The sequence below is a fragment of the Ochlerotatus camptorhynchus genome, unplaced genomic scaffold, assembly GCF_037179485.1.
Source record: "Ochlerotatus camptorhynchus isolate MF236.1 unplaced genomic scaffold, CSIRO-AGI_Acam_v1.1 ptg000752l, whole genome shotgun sequence".
Classification (NCBI taxonomy): Eukaryota; Metazoa; Arthropoda; class Insecta; order Diptera; family Culicidae; genus Ochlerotatus; species Ochlerotatus camptorhynchus.
The window spans coordinates 117,765-137,975 of record NW_027041219.1 but is presented as its reverse complement, the minus strand read 5'-3'; the positions used below and the strand labels follow the sequence as shown (position 1 = coordinate 137,975).

At 39.5% G+C, this 20,211-nt stretch overlaps 2 protein-coding genes across 2 annotated transcripts in view; both read left to right on the top strand.

The window, feature by feature from the left end:
* The first annotated feature begins 521 nt into the window (after window positions 1-521).
* LOC135714881 (importin-11-like) lies at window positions 522-2,838 on the top strand. The gene is made up of 7 exons (XM_065238296.1): window positions 522-652; window positions 709-979; window positions 1,050-1,263; window positions 1,325-1,562; window positions 1,678-2,010; window positions 2,075-2,249; window positions 2,311-2,838. Exons 2-7 carry the CDS (start codon window positions 725-727, stop codon window positions 2,446-2,448), a joined length of 1,353 nt encoding a protein of 450 aa, XP_065094368.1. The 5' UTR covers window positions 522-652; window positions 709-724; the 3' UTR covers window positions 2,449-2,838.
* A 5,214-nt stretch (window positions 2,839-8,052) lies between these two features.
* The window catches only part of LOC135714880 (acetylcholine receptor subunit beta-like 2), a 46,260-nt gene continuing 34,101 nt past the window's right edge, over window positions 8,053-20,211 (top strand). The window contains exons 1-6 of the mRNA XM_065238295.1: window positions 8,053-8,245; window positions 8,310-8,821; window positions 8,887-9,019; window positions 9,087-9,214; window positions 9,270-9,445; window positions 9,516-9,665. Coding sequence (XP_065094367.1) covers window positions 8,173-8,245; window positions 8,310-8,821; window positions 8,887-9,019; window positions 9,087-9,214; window positions 9,270-9,445; window positions 9,516-9,665 — 1,172 coding nt within the window. The 5' untranslated portion in view covers window positions 8,053-8,172. The remainder of the gene's footprint in view (window positions 8,246-8,309; window positions 8,822-8,886; window positions 9,020-9,086; window positions 9,215-9,269; window positions 9,446-9,515; window positions 9,666-20,211) is intronic.

The following is a 20,211-nucleotide window of genomic DNA, read 5'->3' as shown; positions in this document are numbered from 1 at the left end:
GGTTTCTTCTTCTGGCTAATGGCACACGATGACAGGATCGTTCATTATCTACTACCGACCAACAAGGGTAACAGTGAAAGATCAATAATGAGCACTCGAATGAGAGCAGCTATTGTTTGTGGAGTGAGTGTACAAAAAGAACAGATTTCGATGATTTGACCTCGCTAGCTCAGATCAGTTGTACAGCAACCATAGTCTGATACACATAGTGCGCTAAATTCTGTTGCCAAAACGTTAGCTGAAGGTTTTAGATTTTCAAGTTTTTGTGAAAAGCTGATGGTTCATAGGATGTTATATATTGATTTGTGCATGGTACTGACGGCTTTCCCATGTAGAGCAACTGGATAGGTTTGTATTAACATAAAGCCGAAATCGGTGATTTATCATATGTATGAGGCTTTGTATTTCAATCAATCTTTGTATATCATCTTACATTTCAGATCAATTTTGACGAATGGTTCACTCAACAGCTACTTGAGGAACTTAAGTTCAAATCACGCAACTTCCGCATAATACGCAAACGTATCATCTGGCTGATAGGGCGATGGACAGGAGTTAGATTTTCAAAAACACTACGACCACAAGTATATCGTTCTTGTCTCGAGCTGCTACATCCCTCCGAAGACTTGGCAGTTCGTCTCACGGCTTCAAAGTAAGAGCCTATATTTTTTGATTGAAATGCATTGTTTCATTTGTTACTGTTCCCAGGACCCTCAAAAACATCATGGACGATTTTGAATTCGATGCGGAGCAGTTCCTTGAATTTTTGGAACCGGTTATCGCACTTCTATTCTCCCTCCTAAAGGAAGCTAACGGATGTGATACCAAGATGACTGTACTTTATGTAATGTCATTCATCATCGAAAAGATGTCAATGTCCATTAAGTTGGAGGTGGAGAATCTGATACAATATTTACCACTGCTGTGGGATGAAAGTCGTGAACATGATATGTTGCGATGTGCCATAATCTCAACTTTGGTAAGTTTACATTCGGACATTTCAAAGTGCTTCTGACCCATACTTATTGTTTTTGCATCGTACCTTGCAGCTGCAGATCATAAAGGCCTTGTACGAAATTCCCTCGCCGGAACCGATTGTTGCATTTATCTACCAAATCATCGAGATGAGTACAAATATCAATGAACCGTCGCACGTGTACTTGTTAGACGAAGGTTTAGAATTGTGGCTAATCGTTGCGCAGTACAGCAGAACGATGAACCATGACCTGCTAAAGCTCTGTGATAATTTGCTACCCCTGATTGGTAAGTTGAACATAATTTAAAGATGTTTTTTCGTTGAACTCATGTTTTATTTTGCTTTCAGAGCAATCTTCCACTAACCTACGGACCTGTCTTGCTATCACTCAGACCTACATATTTTTATGTCCCGATGTATTTCTTCCGCGGTATGGAAAAGATATCATTAAAACCTGCCACTACCTTCTGACTGACCTAAGAACGGAGGGAGTCATCGTTATCTACCGATTGTTCCTAACCGTTCTTCGGATTGCACCAAAGTATTCTATCGAGTTACTCAGGCCCTACCTGGTAGAAGTTTTTAAGTACGTTTTTTTTTATGTTGAGCTTAAACAGCATGTACCTATCGGTTTGAAATTGCAGTCTTCTTGTTTTATTGTCTTATGCCCATTTTCTAATAACGTTTCTCTTCAATTCCAGAAAATACTATGAACACGAGGGCTTTCTCCAGATTAACCAAATCTACCTGCAGATGGTGGCAAGGATTTTGTTACTAGATCAGGTCACATTTAGCATGATCCTAAATGAGCTGGGCATTGATGATGCAATGGAGAAGATTGTTACTTCATGGCTGACTGATATGCATGCGGTGGCGAGGAGTAATGAAAAGAAACTATTAGCTTTGGCGCTTACTAGTCTCATAACGGTGTCAAGTGATATTATTTATGATAACTTTAGCGGCATCATGACCAACATTAGCGAAACGCTAAACGACATCACCAATGAAGACGAGCAAACCGGAACGAAAGTGGAGTAAGTTTATATAACTTCCAATTTTCTTGCTGGATTTGATCATTTGTCTTTTTCTTCTTATCAGTTCTCTTATTCTAACCGATGATAACGAAGCAGAAATTGGAATGATGATGTTCGGCTATGGGTTCATCGACACAGAGAATATGCAGAATGAGACTCCTCATTACGACCGGTGTAGAATAGTGTGTTTGCAAGACCCAACGCATGTGATCGTGTTAAAGGATTATTTCCAAAACCAGGTACTGCAATGATAAGAAAATCCTTTCAAATAAACATTTAACAAACTTTCTATTTTCCTAGCTAATAACTTTGAAAGGAAACATCGGAGATGAACGATATCAAGCTTTGCTTTCACGCATTGATATACAAATACTGAAAGAGATCACTGACTTCGTTTCACTCGGTGTACAACTTCCTGTGCAGCAGGACTTGCAGTAGGTTATCGGTTGTCGGCAACAGTGTGAAAAATGGCCTTTTATATTACTGTTTTTCATTAACTATCCCAAAATTCTCTGTTCTTAATTGTGTATGTATGTATTCAATTTTAATTTATATCCTGTCCATCCCTCTTGAAACATTGGCAATGATGATACAAACAGAAATACGCTTCCCTATGTTGTTAGTCAGTAGACATAGAATGATCAACACGTAACACACAACTGTCTACTCTTTTGTAAATAAATAGAAAACCTTTGCAATTTTATTGACCACGTGAATGCGTTTGATAAGAATTACATTGCATGATTTCAATTCATTCGCTCGTAGCAACATCGAGATTCACAGTTTATAAATACCAACAACAGAAAAAAATTGTAAATACAGTTTTCTGCCATCGTATTATTTTGTGTTTCCTTATTCTGAAAGAAAGGCCGAAATAAACCGCTTTGGGTAGCAAAAATGAAAAGTAATATGAAGGGGGAAAATATTGGCTGAGTTATATTGCCGTTATACGCATAAGAGTCCCACGGTGCATAAGGATTGCGTAGAACATGGGACAGTTATGCGTATAACGGCAGCATAGTACGTTCAGACTACAGTGTTGTAATAATTATTGACAAGAAAAATGTCATCAAGATAGGCTTATGAAATAATTCTAATCGAGCTTGAAGTGCAAAAAAAGCGATTGATTTTGCAATCGTTTTATTTCAGGAAAGCATATTTTTTGTCGAAATAATCAGTATTTGTAGGGCTGGCAGCAGGTCACTTTTTAGTGGCTATGTCACTATTTTCAAGTCAGTCACTAAAAAGTCACTTTTTTCATCACTATTTCATAAATCTTACTCACTTACTTACTCACTTACACACTTATTGACTATTTTGATAATTTTTTTTTCAATTCCGTGATACAGTTGAATATCTTATTATTAGCCCGTTATTTTCAAAATTTGTCTAAACTTTTTTTTTCTCTCTTTTCCTGTGATCTCGAAATTGTCGAAAGAAATGTTCATACCCAATATTCTGGCTTTTTGAGGCCTCCACCGGGCTAAACTACAATAAATTTGGGTACATTTTGAATTAAAGCTTAAAAATCAGTGAAAAATCCAATAACTACCCCATTTAATTATGCAAAATAAAATTAGTTAATTTTATTGATTTGTCACGTGTAACGATCATTTGAAAATTTTACCGACATTGTTCTGCTGTTCAAAACCCCGCTAAAATTCTACCGACTCCGGTGATCTACACTCAAAATAATTTTCACGTCAATGCTACGTCAATACATAGATTTTTTCCATCGCACTTTTCACGTAAGAGTTACGTGATTCATACATGGAAGCACTCATTTGAGATGGTTACTGGATTATCTCGTAGAAGCTACGTGATTATGTCGATGGAATTTATAATCGTCTCCAATCCGAGTTTGGCGTCAAGAAGCAGTGTTAGACTAAGAAGAAAGGTAAATAAATTTGGAAGCCACCAGTAATAATAACATTGGTGTTCAACTACGCTAGATTAAGAAATACTAAGTGCGGGTTGTGCTTAATAGGCCGAAAATCTGGTAGTTATATTTGTCCAAACATCGAGAAAAAAAATTATGTCACAGAATCTTGAGTCCATTAAATTGTATTCTATTTTTTCCGGTCTAATAAATCCGGTAATCCGGAATCATACAATTTTCAAATCCAGGTTTTCAGGATCATTTAAATTGGCCAAGTAATGTGAACTTTCATTCTATATGTTCAAAATATAGAAAATTATTCTAGGCCGCTCAATTTAATCAATTGATTTGTCTTAGATATCTAAAATTTTGAAGTCCCAGCTAATTGGTCCAAAACTCTTAAATTTATCCCTCAATCCATAGTTTTTCACGATCGAGATTTTAAGTCCTAGCAGCATTCACATTTTATTTTATGTCCGTGATCATTCTATCTGGGAAAATTTTTCTCTTTTCAGAATAATGAGATTTTTTCTTAGACTGCGATCTAGAAAAGTTGTCTATGTCCCGATGTGAAATGAGTTTTTTATGTTTGAGGTGTTACAGAAGATTCTATTCTTGTGAGGAATTGAGCAAATTAAAAAGACGACCACTCCGCTATAGCGACTACAAAGAAAAAATCGATAATTTTAATAAAATACTCATGGCTAACTTAGATATACATTTAAATCTATACTACAGCTTTCCACGTTTCTAAATGCATCGCTTCATTTATATCCTAGATCTTTAAAATTTACTGTCCTAAAATTGTCAAAATTTATCTAAACCGGGACTGATTTATTTATTTTTTTCTGTGCCAATTGAGTAATGTTTTTTTTATTCTGCAAAGTTAGTATTTTAAGAGGTATGAAGAAAATAAGTTCAGTGTGTAAGCCTGACACAAGGAACTAAAATGAAGTATTTTCATCGAGCGTGCATCACCGAAACGTCGTGCTGCAGGGGCGTCTCGCTTGAAACATCAACAAGGAACAAAGATTCGCTTGCAGTTTGACAGGCGATGGGATTTCCGCCGCACACACACTAACAAGCAGAACGAAAGCAACGAAACATCATCGACAGAGTAGTTCGTGTCCGGGGCTGAAGTCGAAAGGTCGTCGAACGATTGGTGCGGAGTAAGTGGCAGCAGCCGGTCGGCAATCAAGGAAGTTGGTGAGGTTTGGTGGCAGCCGTGAGCTACACCGTGAAAACATAATCACGCGACGTGTCGCAGCGCGAGTGAGAAAAAATCCAAGATACGCGACGGGTGACGAGAAGACCCTGAATTTTCCTGTCACGCACGTGACATTATGGTACCGGCCATCTTACAACACCAGGTCTGCCAAAATCCCACGAGCATTTTGTAATCGATCGATCCCACGTCCAGCGAAGAACAATCCGAACCCGCAATCCGCCGCACGGACAACATCGAACAAGCCACAAGCCGTCAAGAAACCCATTACACGAGATAAAAGAGCCTTTTCAGGAAGTAAGACTCCATCGTGCTGTTCTGCATTACTCGGACTAACGGTATTCGTCCGTAGGGCTCTTTTTTTTCATTTAATTCACAGCTAAGAAGATTTCATTTATTGACGTATCGGGAAGCGGCACGGACACCGACACGCACGGTTAACGCATACCCGCACCGAATCGGGTTCTTGAATGGCGAGCGGTGGCGTGCAGTTGCAGCTGGAAACGGTACCATCTGGAGCGGACGTCCTCGCGCAAGCAGATCTTTGACAACATCCCGGCGATTGGTACGCCGCATGAAGTGACGTTCGCGAGTGATCATCGGAAGAGGAAGGTGGCTGGTCTAACAGCGTCTCGAGACGCCCATGAGAAGCGAGAAGCAGCAGTTTCGGATGGTGATAGCCATTTGGATCAGCACAGTGGGGTTGAAGCGTCAGCCCAATATGCCAACGGTCCGTGAGTAGAAAAGTTGAATGTGATAGCATATAAAAGAACATTAGGCAGATTAGGGACAGGCAAAATGTTGGTGCAGCAATCAAATAAAGAGGCATGTACTTAAAACCATACTTCATACTTTGTTGGCGTATTACTTGCATGTTAGCCGGTTTTTTTCCTCTGTTCCGGACCTAACACTACTGCGACCAGTAAATTGATCTATTGTAGTATATCCCGTGTCCTTAGTTTAGTGCATGTCGTATTACTCCATCACTATTGAGAAATGATGAAGTATTCGATTTTTTTACAGTTGCCACTCTTGCATTTATCGCAAGGATCCGACTCTAATTGAAAGGTCCCGCTATTTATACCCTTCGGAGTGTTGAAACACCCTCCAAAGGCGCGCCTCTTTGGCAGTCAAAATTGGATTCCTTAGCAACAAAATTAAGGTATGACACCAATAATGACCATGCATCAGAACCCTAGTCTTAACCATTTCAAACTAGGAAACAATGAATAGAAGATTAGGAATCACATAGATGAAGACAACTAACTCATTTTGATCATCCTCGGTAGACAAAGCCGAGTCTTGTCACTATCAACAAGGCATAAAAAGTAACAAGGTCTAAGATGTGTTCCTTGGATTACTGAAAAATCCTGTTCCCCTAGTTTGAAGTAGTCAGGACTAGGAATCGGTAGTAGATCTTACATCCCGTAACGTACCACGAAAAGGTGATCTACCCACGTTACGGGGCATGTTAGCCGGTTTGACGGATGCACAAATCCCCGCAGAAGTCGTTATTGCAACAGGTGTAAGTGATTGATTGATTTTCTTCGTCGACTTTTGTCGCATTTTGTCCGACGTTATGTTTTACATACAAATCGAGAGTAAAATCAATTGGCCCGTGTCGGAATTTTCGGTTTTCTACTTTACCGTATACGTTACTATACAAATGAATTGACCACTTTGTCAAGCAGTTTTGGCGTGACTTTCTACCAGTGGTTTCACAAAACTGGACCAACTAATTTCTATTTTTTTATGAAACGCGCAAATGTTGGCTACTTTTCTCGAGGTTCTAGAAGAAACAATCTCAAAATAATGTTTTATTTCAAAGTTCGAGTGGTAGTAAACGTCATTTTAACTGCTCGAATGAAGTGGTTAATTGTATTGGTAGAAAAATATTTATTTTTTTTTATAAAACCGCTTTAAGCAGTCATTAAAACTGGACTAATCCTACCATTATTTTCCGTGTAAAAAGCGTACTTTCCACCGCTAGGTGGCACTCTGAAGTGCATCGATTTTTTTTCACTTTTCGAAGCAGAGATGAGCTTCCTTTCTTTGGCCAAATGTTTACATTTGGTATATGTTGATTTATATTTATATATTGTGTTAATTGAGTGCAAAGGTGGTGCAGTTTGGGTTCAAAATGTGTGGGTCCATTGGACATCGATCATGGTGAGTTTGTTCCAGTTGAAAAACATTCTTGTACATTTTTTCTCATTGTTGTTGGTTTCCGTTTGTCCCCAGCGAGATGGTCTCAATCGCGCGATTTATTGTTCGATAAGTTTTGCTTTTGCTCATTTTGAAACATAATTAGGAGTTCCGGATCGATTAAATCAAAGTAAAGCTGGTTCCATTTTGATTCGTTGTGTTTGAGTCCGCACCACGAAATTGAAAAATAATCAAATTAATTATCAAAAATCAACGAAAATATGAAGACTTTGTGGATTCTGTTCCCATCTTACGTAAAGACCTAACCGAATTAATGAACATCGCGTAAAAGTAGAACTTAGTGCTTTTTAAATGCTTCATGTCGCGGGTCGTCGGTCGCCGCGGCTTGTTCTGGTGTAAGGTGCACCACCGTCGGGTTCGACAACGGCTAAGAGCTGGCTGTCAGAATTATTTAAAAATATCAGTGACTCTGAAGAGAGATTTAAGAGTTTAAAATGACTCAGATCCCGATATTTTAGTACGACAGAATGATATTTTCCCCGAAAACCCTCCATACCCATTCCTGGCAGCACTACTAACTTATTTTTGTTTATTGTCGGAATGCACGTGCTAAATATCAACAGGTACCACGTGTATCAACAAATGCACGTGCTTCAAGGCTCTCTGTTTTGTAAACAAACGCATGCGCGCTTCTGGCCATGGGAGCGTTAACATCCTTAGCTCTCAGTAATATCGATTTTTCATGTTGCTCAAATTTATCAGCATCCTAAAAGATTTTTCCCATTGCAGCTTCACTATCTTCTAGGGAGTGGAACTGTTTTGCTGCAATTATAACGTAAGCTTAGTTTGAATTGGCAAGTTGAAACGTTATCTGCAAAATTGAAACACTAGAATGGGAAGTTTTATAAAACTGCTTAATTTTAAACTTTGTTTGTTGAGTTTTGTTGCACTGAGCTACGCCCAAGGTAAGATTGTCGGTAGCATCTCAAGGGTGGGTGTAAATGATTGAATGAATTTGGATTTTTTCAGCATCCGTAGTCCATATCGAGGCTAATCCAGATGCAAAAAGGTTGTACGATGATCTCTTGAGTAATTATAACCGTCTAATTCGACCTGTGGTCAATAACACCGAAACATTAACAGTTTGGCTTGGACTTAAGCTGTCCCAATTGATAGAAGTTAGTTTGCGAAATCAGGTGATGACAACCAATCTCTGGGTGAAGCAAAAATGGAACGATTATAAGCTAAAGTGGGACCCAGAGGAGTACGGTGGAGTTGAAATGCTTTATGTTCCATCTGAGCAAATTTGGTTGCCTGATATAGTGTTGTACAACAACTGGGATGGTAACTATGAAGTTACTCTGATGACCAAAGCCACACTGAAGTACACTGGAGAGGTGTTTTGGGAACCTCCGGCAATTTATAAGTCCTCTTGTGAAATGAATGTGGAGTACTTCCCCTACGACGAACAGACTTGTCTTATGAAGTTTGGTTCTTGGACTTATAATGGTGCACAGGTGGAACTAAGACATTTAGATCAGGTACGTAGGTAAACAATTTTGGGGGTGCTTCTGTTCAATATTGCTGTTTTCTTTCCAACACTCAGGTTCCAGGAAGCAATTTGGTGCAAATTGGAATCGATCTTAGTGAATTCTATCTTTCTGTGGAATGGGACATATTAGAAGTTCCAGCTAGTCGTAATGAAGAATATTATCCATGTTGTCCCGAACCCTTCTCTGGTGAGTAGCTGAAAGTAGCTCAGTTTGTTATTACTTGGCGCGAGTACAAATATTTAATTATTTACAGATATAACTTTCAAACTTACAATGAGACGTAAAACTCTGTTCTACACCGTAAATCTGATTATTCCATGCGTTGGAATCACATTCCTAACCGTCCTGGTCTTCTATTTGCCGAGTGATTCCGGTGAAAAGGTATTGTAGATAATGCGGAACTTTTGCCAGAAGCAATAATATTTTCTTTCCAAAGGTAACACTGTGTATCTCCATTCTTGTGTCGTTGACGGTGTTCTTTTTGCTGCTGGCCGAGATTATACCGCCAACATCCTTAGCCGTCCCATTGTTGGGCAAATATCTCCTATTCACGATGATTCTTGTGTCTATTTCTGTCTGGACAACCGTGTGCGTGTTGAACGTTTGGTACAGGTAAATGGATGACCGATTCTAAACATTGAGCAATCAAATGATCTCATCTTTAATTTTCGCTAATTCATAGGAGCACTTCCACACACAAAATGTCACCGATTGTTAAACGTTTGTTCTTGGAGATTATGCCAAAGATTATGATGATGCGCAGAGCAAAATATACGTTGCCAGAATATGATGATTCAATGGGTAATGGATACACCAACGAAATTGAGATGAGGTATGTATACTCGAGGCGGTCATGAAAATTCAAGACCCACAATTGAAATGGCCTTAACTCCATTTTGTAAACAAACCTTGTAAGGCCATTTTCTCGCGAACCGAAACCTTTATTCGCAAACCTAAACCACAATCGGGTACACGAAACGAAAATCAATTATTTTATTCATGTGTTCCACTTAGGGAACATGCATAAATGACGTAGCATTTGAGGGGGGAGGTGGGGGTTTCAGAATTTGTGACCGGCCATGTATTGGATATAGCCAAATACGCTACGAGGGGGGGGGGGGAGGTGTCTAAAATTGATCAAAAATATGCTACGTCATTTATGGATGCTCCCTTATACATTTTTGCCAAAACATCAGCCTTATACATTCCATAAGACAAACCACATAGGTCCTATAAGAATGAATAAAAGGTATGTGTGACCGCTTATACATTTCATTAGACACATGAGCTTCATTAACTTTTTGCAAGGCGTCTGCTTATTAGTTGACTTATACATTTTATGAATAATCAGCAATGGAAATTTGCCAAAAGGTATAAGGAAAGTTCTATCCGTGTAGAGGAGAATTTCCCCTACCTGTTTGTCTTTGCGGACTTCGTTCGCGAGAAAATGGCCTTAGTTAAGGCCATTTCAATTGTTGGTCTTGAATTTTGGAACAGGTCATGTAAACCAGATTTAAAAATAGCATGTTTATTTGTTTATTTGTTTATTTGTATATTGAAAAATTCAACTGACAATTATTATAAGTAGGGTTGACTACCCCATTTCCGGCCTATTAAGCACAACCCGCACTTAGTCTTTCTTAATCTAGCGCAGTTTAACACCAAACGGAATGTTATTATTACTGATGGCAAATTTATTTACCTTTCCGTACGTACGGTAAGATTTGATAAGGGATGGTCCATTAATTATGTCACGCAAATTTGGCCCATTTGCAAACCCCCCCTCCCCCCTTTGTCACATTTTTTGTATGGACCTTAATTTTTTTTGTATGACTCGTCACAGTTTTCAAAACCCCCCTCCCCCCTAAATGTGTGACATAATTAATGGACGACCCCTAAAGAGAAAACAATCGTTGAGATATTGTCAAAAGTCTAACACTGCATCTTGACGCCAAACTCGGCCTACGGATTCTAAACTCGGCCTAACGCATTGAAACGCCATTGAAACGCCACTGCATTCACTTCGGCCTATCGGATGATGATAAAAATTGATTCGGTCGGAGCGCTTCTTTTGTTTTTGGGAATAATAGGTGCAGACCTTCATACCACGCGTTCTCATTGACTTCGTTCGGTAGCTTATTAACTGAAGTATCGTACCAAACGCATAATTGACTTGTTAACTCTGAAATCATGGATTTATTTGAAGTTTTCTACTCGATAGGCCCAAAATGGGCGATTAGGCCGAAGTAGTTCTCTACCCTATTGTTACAAAAACTATGAACGCATTAGTATAATTTCAGGCAATAGGGTTATTGTTTGGGGGGCTCAGTAAAGGTATGGTATTATCAAGCTGGAAGCGGCGGATTCAATCCCCAAAATTTTATCGACTTTTCTGGGCTGAGAGTATCATTATTTATTATTATATTATTTATTTGTATTAGTCATGCAATACATACAATTCTGTTCCCACGCGGTTTTTTTTTCGTTCGTATTTTGATCTCACATTACAACAAAATTTAGTGCAATTTTGTTGACGTAGAACGTAGAACTACGTCTTTGTCGACTATACAGGGGTGCAAATCAAAAAATATGTGTGGTGAAATAGTGTCAGGTTTTGAAAGCTTGTAACTTTGTCATTTATAGATGAAATTAAAATCCAAATACGCCAATCGATAGGATATTACATTACGAACCTGCTAAAATGGATATTTTTCCAGCAGGTGAGTTGAATTCAACTCAAACCGATCTGGTCGTAGGCGTTCAATTGACTTGGCAACGAATAGAGCAAGTCCGATATCGGTCAGATTTCTGGACGTTCATTGCGCAGTTCAAGTGAGTTGAACGTAGAATTGAACCATCTTAACCCAGCTTTAGAGAGGGTCTAGGATAAGAAATGAGCAGACGCGGACTGGCTGGTTTTGAGCCAAACGAACTGTCAAAGCCAGAGCCATACGAGCAGCGCCTATCTTGATTACATTGGCAGTGTTGCTGACCCTCTCATAGTCTGTAATGTAATGTAATTTAAGTTATTAAAAACAAATCAACAAAAAGCCCAAATCGGGAAAGCGACAAAGTGGACCGGTGCGAGCGCGCCTTTTGTGATTCGGCCTTTTTGTGTGTTCCGGCCTTTTGTGATTCAGCCCTCTGTAATTCGGCCTTTTGTGATTCGACCTTTCGTAGAACTCCCGTAATATCAACTTTGGTTCGAAAAGGCCAACTGGAAACTTTACGAACAACTCACTAGCAGATCTCTGCGACCCGGGTCTATCCAGACGGTAGATGAATCTCTAAAACTACAGGGAATACAGGACCAAAAGCTGTCGTTTGGTGGAACCAATAAGTAGAAGCAGTAATAAAAGCCAGACGTAAACGTTTGCGAGCTCTCCGGCGCAGTGCTACAAAATCTCGACAATACACGGTGATATTGACAATTCTGCTTTGGTCACTAATTTGAGCTAACAGTCATCGTCAAGGCAAACCATGTCAATTGTCAATGACAAAGCTGTCAGTGACGAAAATGTGTAGATTTTGATGGAGTTGTTAAAGTGAACAAGTATCTACGTCCTGAACTTCCTGGATAACAATAATGTCCAGAATTCACGAAATTATCAATTTTTTTATCATTGACGAAAAACTGAATGAGATTTTGACGAAGGTTTTTTTTGAGGATCAAGTCTGTCAGTGACTATGTGAAAAACTAGTCAAAAAAGTGTCTGTAGGGTCGTACACACCCCTGTGTACTGATTGCTGCCAACCTTTCGACCTGACGATGACACGAGGTGATAAAGGGAAAAGTGGGCTGTCAACGAGAGAGGAAGGCGGACCGATAGAGAGGACGGAGACTGGCTAATGGAGTTAGTGAGTGCGACTTAAAAAGCAAGTGGTGATTAATAAATGCGTTAAAAAGTAAAGTGATTGTTTTCGTTCTTTTCGGAAAAGGAATATTCTACAATCTGGCGACGAGAATAAAGCAAGGTAAGCGTAATTTACATAGAGGTAACTCTAAGACCACTGGGTCCCGAAGAAAATCATTATTATTTTTGGCTCACTCAGTACCAGAACAACGGTCCCAAGCAGTCCCAAGCTATTTCACTCACCCCTGCATGTTCTGCATGAATCCACACACCCCTGATGTTATCTGTCAAACTTTCATAGCGAATCAAAACAAACATAGTGTAGTAATAGAATTTCAACTAGAATAGGGTACGTTAATCGTTTGCTTGGGACCAATAGGCTACTAAAGTGGTGAGCCAATTTAAAATCGTTAGTTTCGTATTGATTGTTGTAATTTAGGTTTGGCTGCTTGATTGAGGTTTTCTTAAAAAGAACAAGGTTAAAAAAAAAAACAAGATGGCGAATTCTTTGCGGAACAGGCATTTCAACTCATCGGATGGAGAGCATTCCAGAACTTTTTGTATTGAACTCAGCTGATGTTGTGTGGTAATAGATGGTAATAGTGTGAGTGTGTTTTTTTTTGTGGGCACAGAAGGAATAAGTGGTGATTGATGGGAAAGTATGAATTAGATGCAATTCAAGTTGGAAAGTATTTCCAAAGTAGTGAAATGCTCTGTGGTTGTATGTGTGATGCAACATGCTGGATAGCACAAAATTAGTTGTTTTGGTAGTGATGACGGATGATTCATTGTAATGAGGATATAACATGTGAGGGGAGCACTGGGTACACGAGAAAAAATGTATCTTTTGAAACAGCATTGTTCAAAGGAGGTGATGGAATACCATAATTTGATTATGGACTATGGAATGAGACTGTGGGTGAGAAGGTGGTATCTTTCGAACCAGCAGCGTTCGATGGAGGTGAACAGGAGTATGGAGTCGAAAAGTAAGGAAGTGCCTTCGACCAGAAGCGATCGAAGAGATAAATGTGAATTTAAATGAGGAAGTGTTGACTTTGACCAGGAGCGTTCATACATAGATCATAGATGCACTATATATGTGTTACAATATTCTTTGAACCAGGAGCGTTCTTGGTAGGTGAATGGACTTGTTTTAGATTATTTTGAAATAAAAATATGAAATTCGGAAAACCTTGAAATGTACATTTACAATTCAAAAAAAGAGCATGACGATAACAAAAGATAATATTTGAAATAGTAGCGTTTATGTATATTTAATGTTTTGGACTGCGTTGAACAGGTGCATATTATGATTTTTCAATATATGTACTATGAATAAAAATGGATAACGTTATAATTATTAAAGTTTTCATGGAAGTTGGAAATAAACGTTCTCGTTCTGATGGTTGAAATGCGCTGTTCAAATTCTTAGTTTCTAGACTAAAGGCAGTATCGATAAAATACATTTTACAGATGGATGAAGCCCGACCAATTCCACCCTTCCGATGTGAGTCAATTGAGAAACGGAAGTTGTCACGTGAATGGGAAATATGGAAAGGATCGTTGGAGTGTTATTTTGAAGCATATGCCATAACAGACCAACGTATGATGAAAGCTAAACTACTGCATCTTGGTGGGGTAGAACTCCAACGAGTTTTCCGGACGCTTCCAGATCACGATAAATTTCCTATTGTGTCTTTGGAACCGAAATTTTACGATTGGTCGGTTGATGTTTTGAATGGATATTTTCTACCGGGAAGACAAGATGTAATTGAACGAAGAAAGCTTCGTCAATTGAAACAGGATGCAGGAGATTGAAGAAATTGCTACCTCTCTCGAGGGAACAGAGCAACAGTTGAAAGACCTAAAGGAAGCAACTGCTGAATCAGCTGTTTTTGAAGTTCGCGGGAAACAACAGCCATTTCATGCCATCAGTCGACCAGCTGACGTGAGAGGCGTATCTACTAAGTTCCAATCAGGTGGGAGGTACACTCACCCAATGATTCATGGAAGAATAGTGGTGTATCTTGTTTTGCGTGTGGACAGGCAGGGCACATTTCAAAGTCAGCTAAATGTCCAGCAAGGGGACGCACCTGTCGTCGTTGCCAACAATTAGGTCATTACGAAGCTATGTGTAGAAAACGTAAAGTGGAATCGAAGGTCACACCAAACCCCAAGAAAGTGTTCAACGTTGACAACCGAGCAGTGAATGGTACACAAAAAATGGACAAAGTCGAGCGTGGTGAAACAGAACAGAAAGTTTACTACGCGTTCTATGGTGGAAATGAATCCAATGTGCTGTCGGGAATTGTCGGTGGTGTACCGGTTGAGCTTTTAGTGGATTGTGGAGCCGATGTCAATTTGATTAAACAAGATACTTGGGAAGTTATGAAACAAAGCAAGGTACGCATTGTGAAATCAATCAAAGGGTGTTCTAAAACATTGAAAGGATACGGAAGTGACAAGCCGTTGCCAGTGGTTGGATCTTTCGAAGCAGAAATAGTAATTGGAATCAAAAGCGTCATTGCTGAGTTTTTTGTGGTAAAAGGTGGTCAAAAGGATCTTTTGGGAGATTTGACTTCGAAGCAACTTGGTGTACTAAAAATTGGTTTGGATATAAATCACATTGTCTCGTCACCAAAATCACTGATGTGCAAGTGCATATTCGTACACATTCGCATATAAAACCTGTGTTCCAACCTTTGCGTCGGGTTCCAATTCCAATGGAGGAAGCAGTTAATAAAAAGCTGGATCAACTTTTGGCTCGTGACATCATAGAGGTGAAACAAGGTCCCGTTACTTGGGTTTCTCCTTTGGTAATCGTCGGAAAGGCTTCGGGTGAACCTCGTATTTGCCTGGATTTAAGAAGAGTAAATGAAGCTGTAGTACGTGAGCGTTTTCCTATGCCAGTCGTGGAAGAATACTTAGCTCGGTTGGGCAAAGGCAGAGTTTGGAGCAAGCTGGATATACGGGAAGCATTCCACCAGGTGGAGTTGGCAGAGGACTCAAGGGATATTACAACTTTCATCACGAGCCGTGGCCTTTTCCGTTTTAAGCGGATGCCGTTTGGACTGGTGACAGCGCCTGAAATCTTCCAACGTGTTATGGAGGAACTATTGTCTGGATGTAACGGCACATTTTGGTACCTGGATGATGTGATTGTTGAAGGAGAAACACAAGAGGCCCATGATATAAACTTAAAACAGGTAGAGTAACGTTTTTGTTGCAGTGGTATTTTCAAATCTCAGGGTTTTCAATAAAGAAATAAATAAAATTATATTGCTTATTTTGTTTTGTTTATTCTGCTTCTTTGATTTAGGTTCTGGAAAGATTGAAAACAAGGAAGGTTGAGTTAAACTGGAAAAAATGTGAATTCAGTGTTACCGAACTCGAATTTTTGGGTCATCATATATCAACAAAGGGTATCAGTCCTTCTCAAACTAAAATTGAAGCAGTTCTGTTGTTTCGAGAACCTTCGACCGAGGCAGAAGTAAGAAGCTTTCTGGGTTTGGCAAATTATATGAACAATTACATTCCAAATCTAGCAACTTTGGCAGAGCCACTGCGAAAACTTACTCAAAAGGATAGAAAATTCGAATGGGGGCCAACTCAAAATAAAGCTTTTGAGGCAGTCAAACAAGCTCTTGCTGCCGCAACAAAGCTGGGGTTCTTTGATCCAAAAGATCAAACAGCTGTGATGGCAGATGCCAGTCCTTCGGGCTTAGGTGCCGTTTTAATACAGACGAATGTTCTGGGTGACTCACGGATCATCAAATTTTGCCATGCATCAAAGTCATTGACGGACACGGAACGAAGATACTGTCAAACTGAAAAAGAAGCTTTAGCTCTTGTGTGGAGTGTTGAACGGTTTCGCATGTATTTGTACGGCAGGTCATTTGATCTGATTACAGATTGCAAAGTCTTGCAATTCTTGTTCACTCCACGATCAAAGCCCTGCGCGCGTATTGAACGATGGGTGCTTACACGGGAACAAATCAAAAATCTGAAATGAGATAAATGACTCATGATTTCATGAACATAGCGTATTTTCATGTTATGAAAATACACCATGAATAATATTCATGATATCATGAGCTATGTTTGCGTAACGCACCCATGATTCCGGAAATCATGAATCATCCGAGTTAAAATCATGAACTAAATTCATGAGTTTAACTTTTAGTTTTTAAACCAAAACATGTAAAAAAATAAAATAAATCATCAAACTGGATTCGAACCAAGAACCTTACGATCACTAAACCCATACTTTGACCACTAGACTATCAATACTTGTATCAGAAGGAAGGCAAAAGGCGTATAAGAGATACCTATGTAGTGCAGTGAACACGGTTTTTCAGGTAACGCTTGAAGCGGTCATGATTCCGCTGCATTATGAAATCATGAATTTCCATAACGAAATCATGAATCATTGTTATGATTTCAAGGGTTGGCAAGTTTTTTGATTTCATGATTTTTTGATCATGATAATGGAACCGGATTTTTTCCCGTGTAGGCTTCAAGCTTTTGATTATCAAGTTATGCATATCCCAGGCCATCAAAATATTGCAGATGCTCTTTTTTTCGTTTAGTATCATCGAATCCAGTTCCATTCGATGTTGAGGATGAGTTGTTCATTCGAGAAGTAGCTGCTGTCTCGGCGGCATTTTTTGCATTAAAGTGGGAACAAATAGACGAGGAATGCAGGAAGGATCTTGAGATCATTGAAATTATCGAAATGCTCCGAAGCGGTGACGCATAAAGTTTGCCTTTACCATACAAAGTAATAGCGAATGAGCTTTGTATTGTGGGTCACGTTCTTTTAAGAGTGGATAGAATAATCATTCCCAAGAACCTAAGAGAGCAAGTATTGATGCTGGCACACGAAGCGCACCCTGGTATGCGGATGATGAAAAGCCACTTGAGAACCAACGTTTGGTGGCCACAAATGGATCAACAGGTCGAGAAGTTTGTTAAGCAATGCAGAGGTTGCGTACTGGTTGCTGCTCCAAATCCTCCAGAACCACTGGTACGCAAAGAACTTCCTGATCAACCGTGGATCGACGTTGCAGCTGACTTTCTGGGACCCTTGCCGGAGGGGCAATATTTAATGGTTGTAGTAGATTATTACAGTCGTTTTATGGAGGTATGCGAAATGGGCTCAATTACTGCTGCTGATACTATAAGAGAGTTGCCATTATTTTTAGTCGATATGGTTTGCCAATGACATTACGAGTGGATAATGGACCCCAATTAAATGAGAAATGCCAAGAGTTCCGGAGATTTTGCGAAGAAAACGGCATCAAGCTAGTAAACACCATACCTTTCTGGCCAGCAATGAATGGAGAGCGAGGGGGACGACTCTATCTACGATGCAAAAAAGATTGTGTTTTGCTGTGGCTAGCTGCGCGCACGCTGAGTAGATAGAAAGAAGATTGATGACGATTCTGAAGATTTCCTGCAAAAAATTGATGAGCAATGCAAGTAGATGCGACAAATGAAAAAAGATTGTTCGAAGATTGATTCGCTAGTGTGAGATTTGTTGACCATCTAAACTTGAGATTTAGATGTGTCGCCCCCCTCGATGGAGAGGTGGAGCGCCAGAATAGATCTCTGTTGAAAAGACTTAGAATTTTACAAGAATTGGGTTCTTTAATTTGGAAAAAATGATCGGTATTTATAGGTTATCTGAAAAAGCTTCGTTTTCTGAGCACAACGATATTTTTTCCGACCCCATTTACATCCATGTCGATTTTTAAATTAAGATTTTAAGCAAAATAATTATTTCACTGTTTGACACAAGCCTAACAAAATGACAGCTCGCTCCCATACAAAGTACTTTCAAGGGGCGCTAAGGTGGTGATTTTTCCTAATGTAATCACACTTATTTAAAATAGTTCCAGTGCTCCAAAAGTGATGAAATTTTGGATTTCGTTTGCATTTGTAATGCAGATTACGAAAATGCAATAACCTCATTACCCCTAAAGAACCCAATTGGGCAAAGAATGGAGAGTGGAGATGCGACAATATCTATTAACCTACCATTCTACGAATCATTCTACCACAGGAAAATCACCAGCTGAACTGATGTTTGGCAGAAAAATAAGAACTAAATTACCTCAGGTGCCCCCTAGTCGATTGGAAGATGAGGAAGTAAGAGAACGTGATGCGGTAACAAAGGAGAAATGAAGGGTATACACAAATGCTAAAAGGAAGGCTAAGGAAAGTGACATCGGTGCGGGCGATCGAGTAGTCGTGAAACGAATGAAGAGAGATAATAAATTGGAGGCTACATTCTCACCTGAGGAGTTCGAAGTTATGCGGAAAAATGGAGCTGATACTGTAATTCGATCCTGCGTTTCAGGAAAGGAGTATAGAAGGAACGTTGCACATTTGAAAAGGCTGCACAGTATTGAATCTTCGAGTTCCTCTGATAATCTGGATGACAACAATCCGTCTGATGAACCGGGGATTGAGCTAGAGCCTGTGCAAGAAGAAGATCCACAAATCCGCAGAACTAGTAGACCAAGAGGTGAACAAAAGCGGTTCAAGGATTACATTCCATTCTAACAGTGTAAAAGCTGGGGGGGGGGCTGTAGGGTCGTACACACCCCTGTGTACTGATTGCTGCCAACCTTTCGACCTGACGATGACACGAGCTGATAAAGGGAAAAGTTAGAGTCGGTGTATAATGAGTCACGCCAAGAGTGAAGCCAAGTCTACCTATTGAACTGTCAAAACGGCTACCTATCGTGCAAAGTAAATAAACATTACGATGCTATGAAAGGTCCACGAAAGATATTGCAATAAAATATAAAATATAATCGAAGAAATGAGCATAAATACGCAGTGAGCGTTAAATTGCCATGGGATACGCTCGGTAATGATTAGTAATGAGAATTTCTACTATTTTTGTTAAGATAATTTGACAAAATCACTGATATCATGATTTACTACAGCCGCAATATTTGTTCTCTCGCTAAAAGTCATTTGAAGTTGTTGTAGAAGTTCTCTGTTGCCAAGTGAAAAGAATGGGAATCTTTCGAAAACCGTGATGCGAGTTCAACTGTTTTTCTCTTGGCGTGACTCATTATACACCGACTCTAGGAAAAGTGAGCTGTCAACGAGAGAGGAAGGCGGACCGATAGAGAGGACGGAGACTGGCTAATGGAGTTAGTGAGTGCGACTTAAAAAGCAAGTGGTGATTAATAAATGCGTTAAAAAGTAAAGTGATTGTGTTCGTTCTTTTCGGAAAAGGAATATTCTACAGTGTCAATATCGCGCGAAAGTCGATCAATGACAATGCCAAACTCAGCACTGCTCCGGCGGCTATGCGATAACGACCCATAGAAAATCGCAGCTCTAAAAATGTTTTCAGGAAAGAAGGCATTGCAATACAATAACTCTTTACCTCTCAACCGGTCACAATAACGATGCACGAAAAGTTGCGAATGCATTGGCCGACGAATATCAAATGAAATGTTCAGATGTACATTACCCTGAAAAATTCATCAAAAATCATAAAAT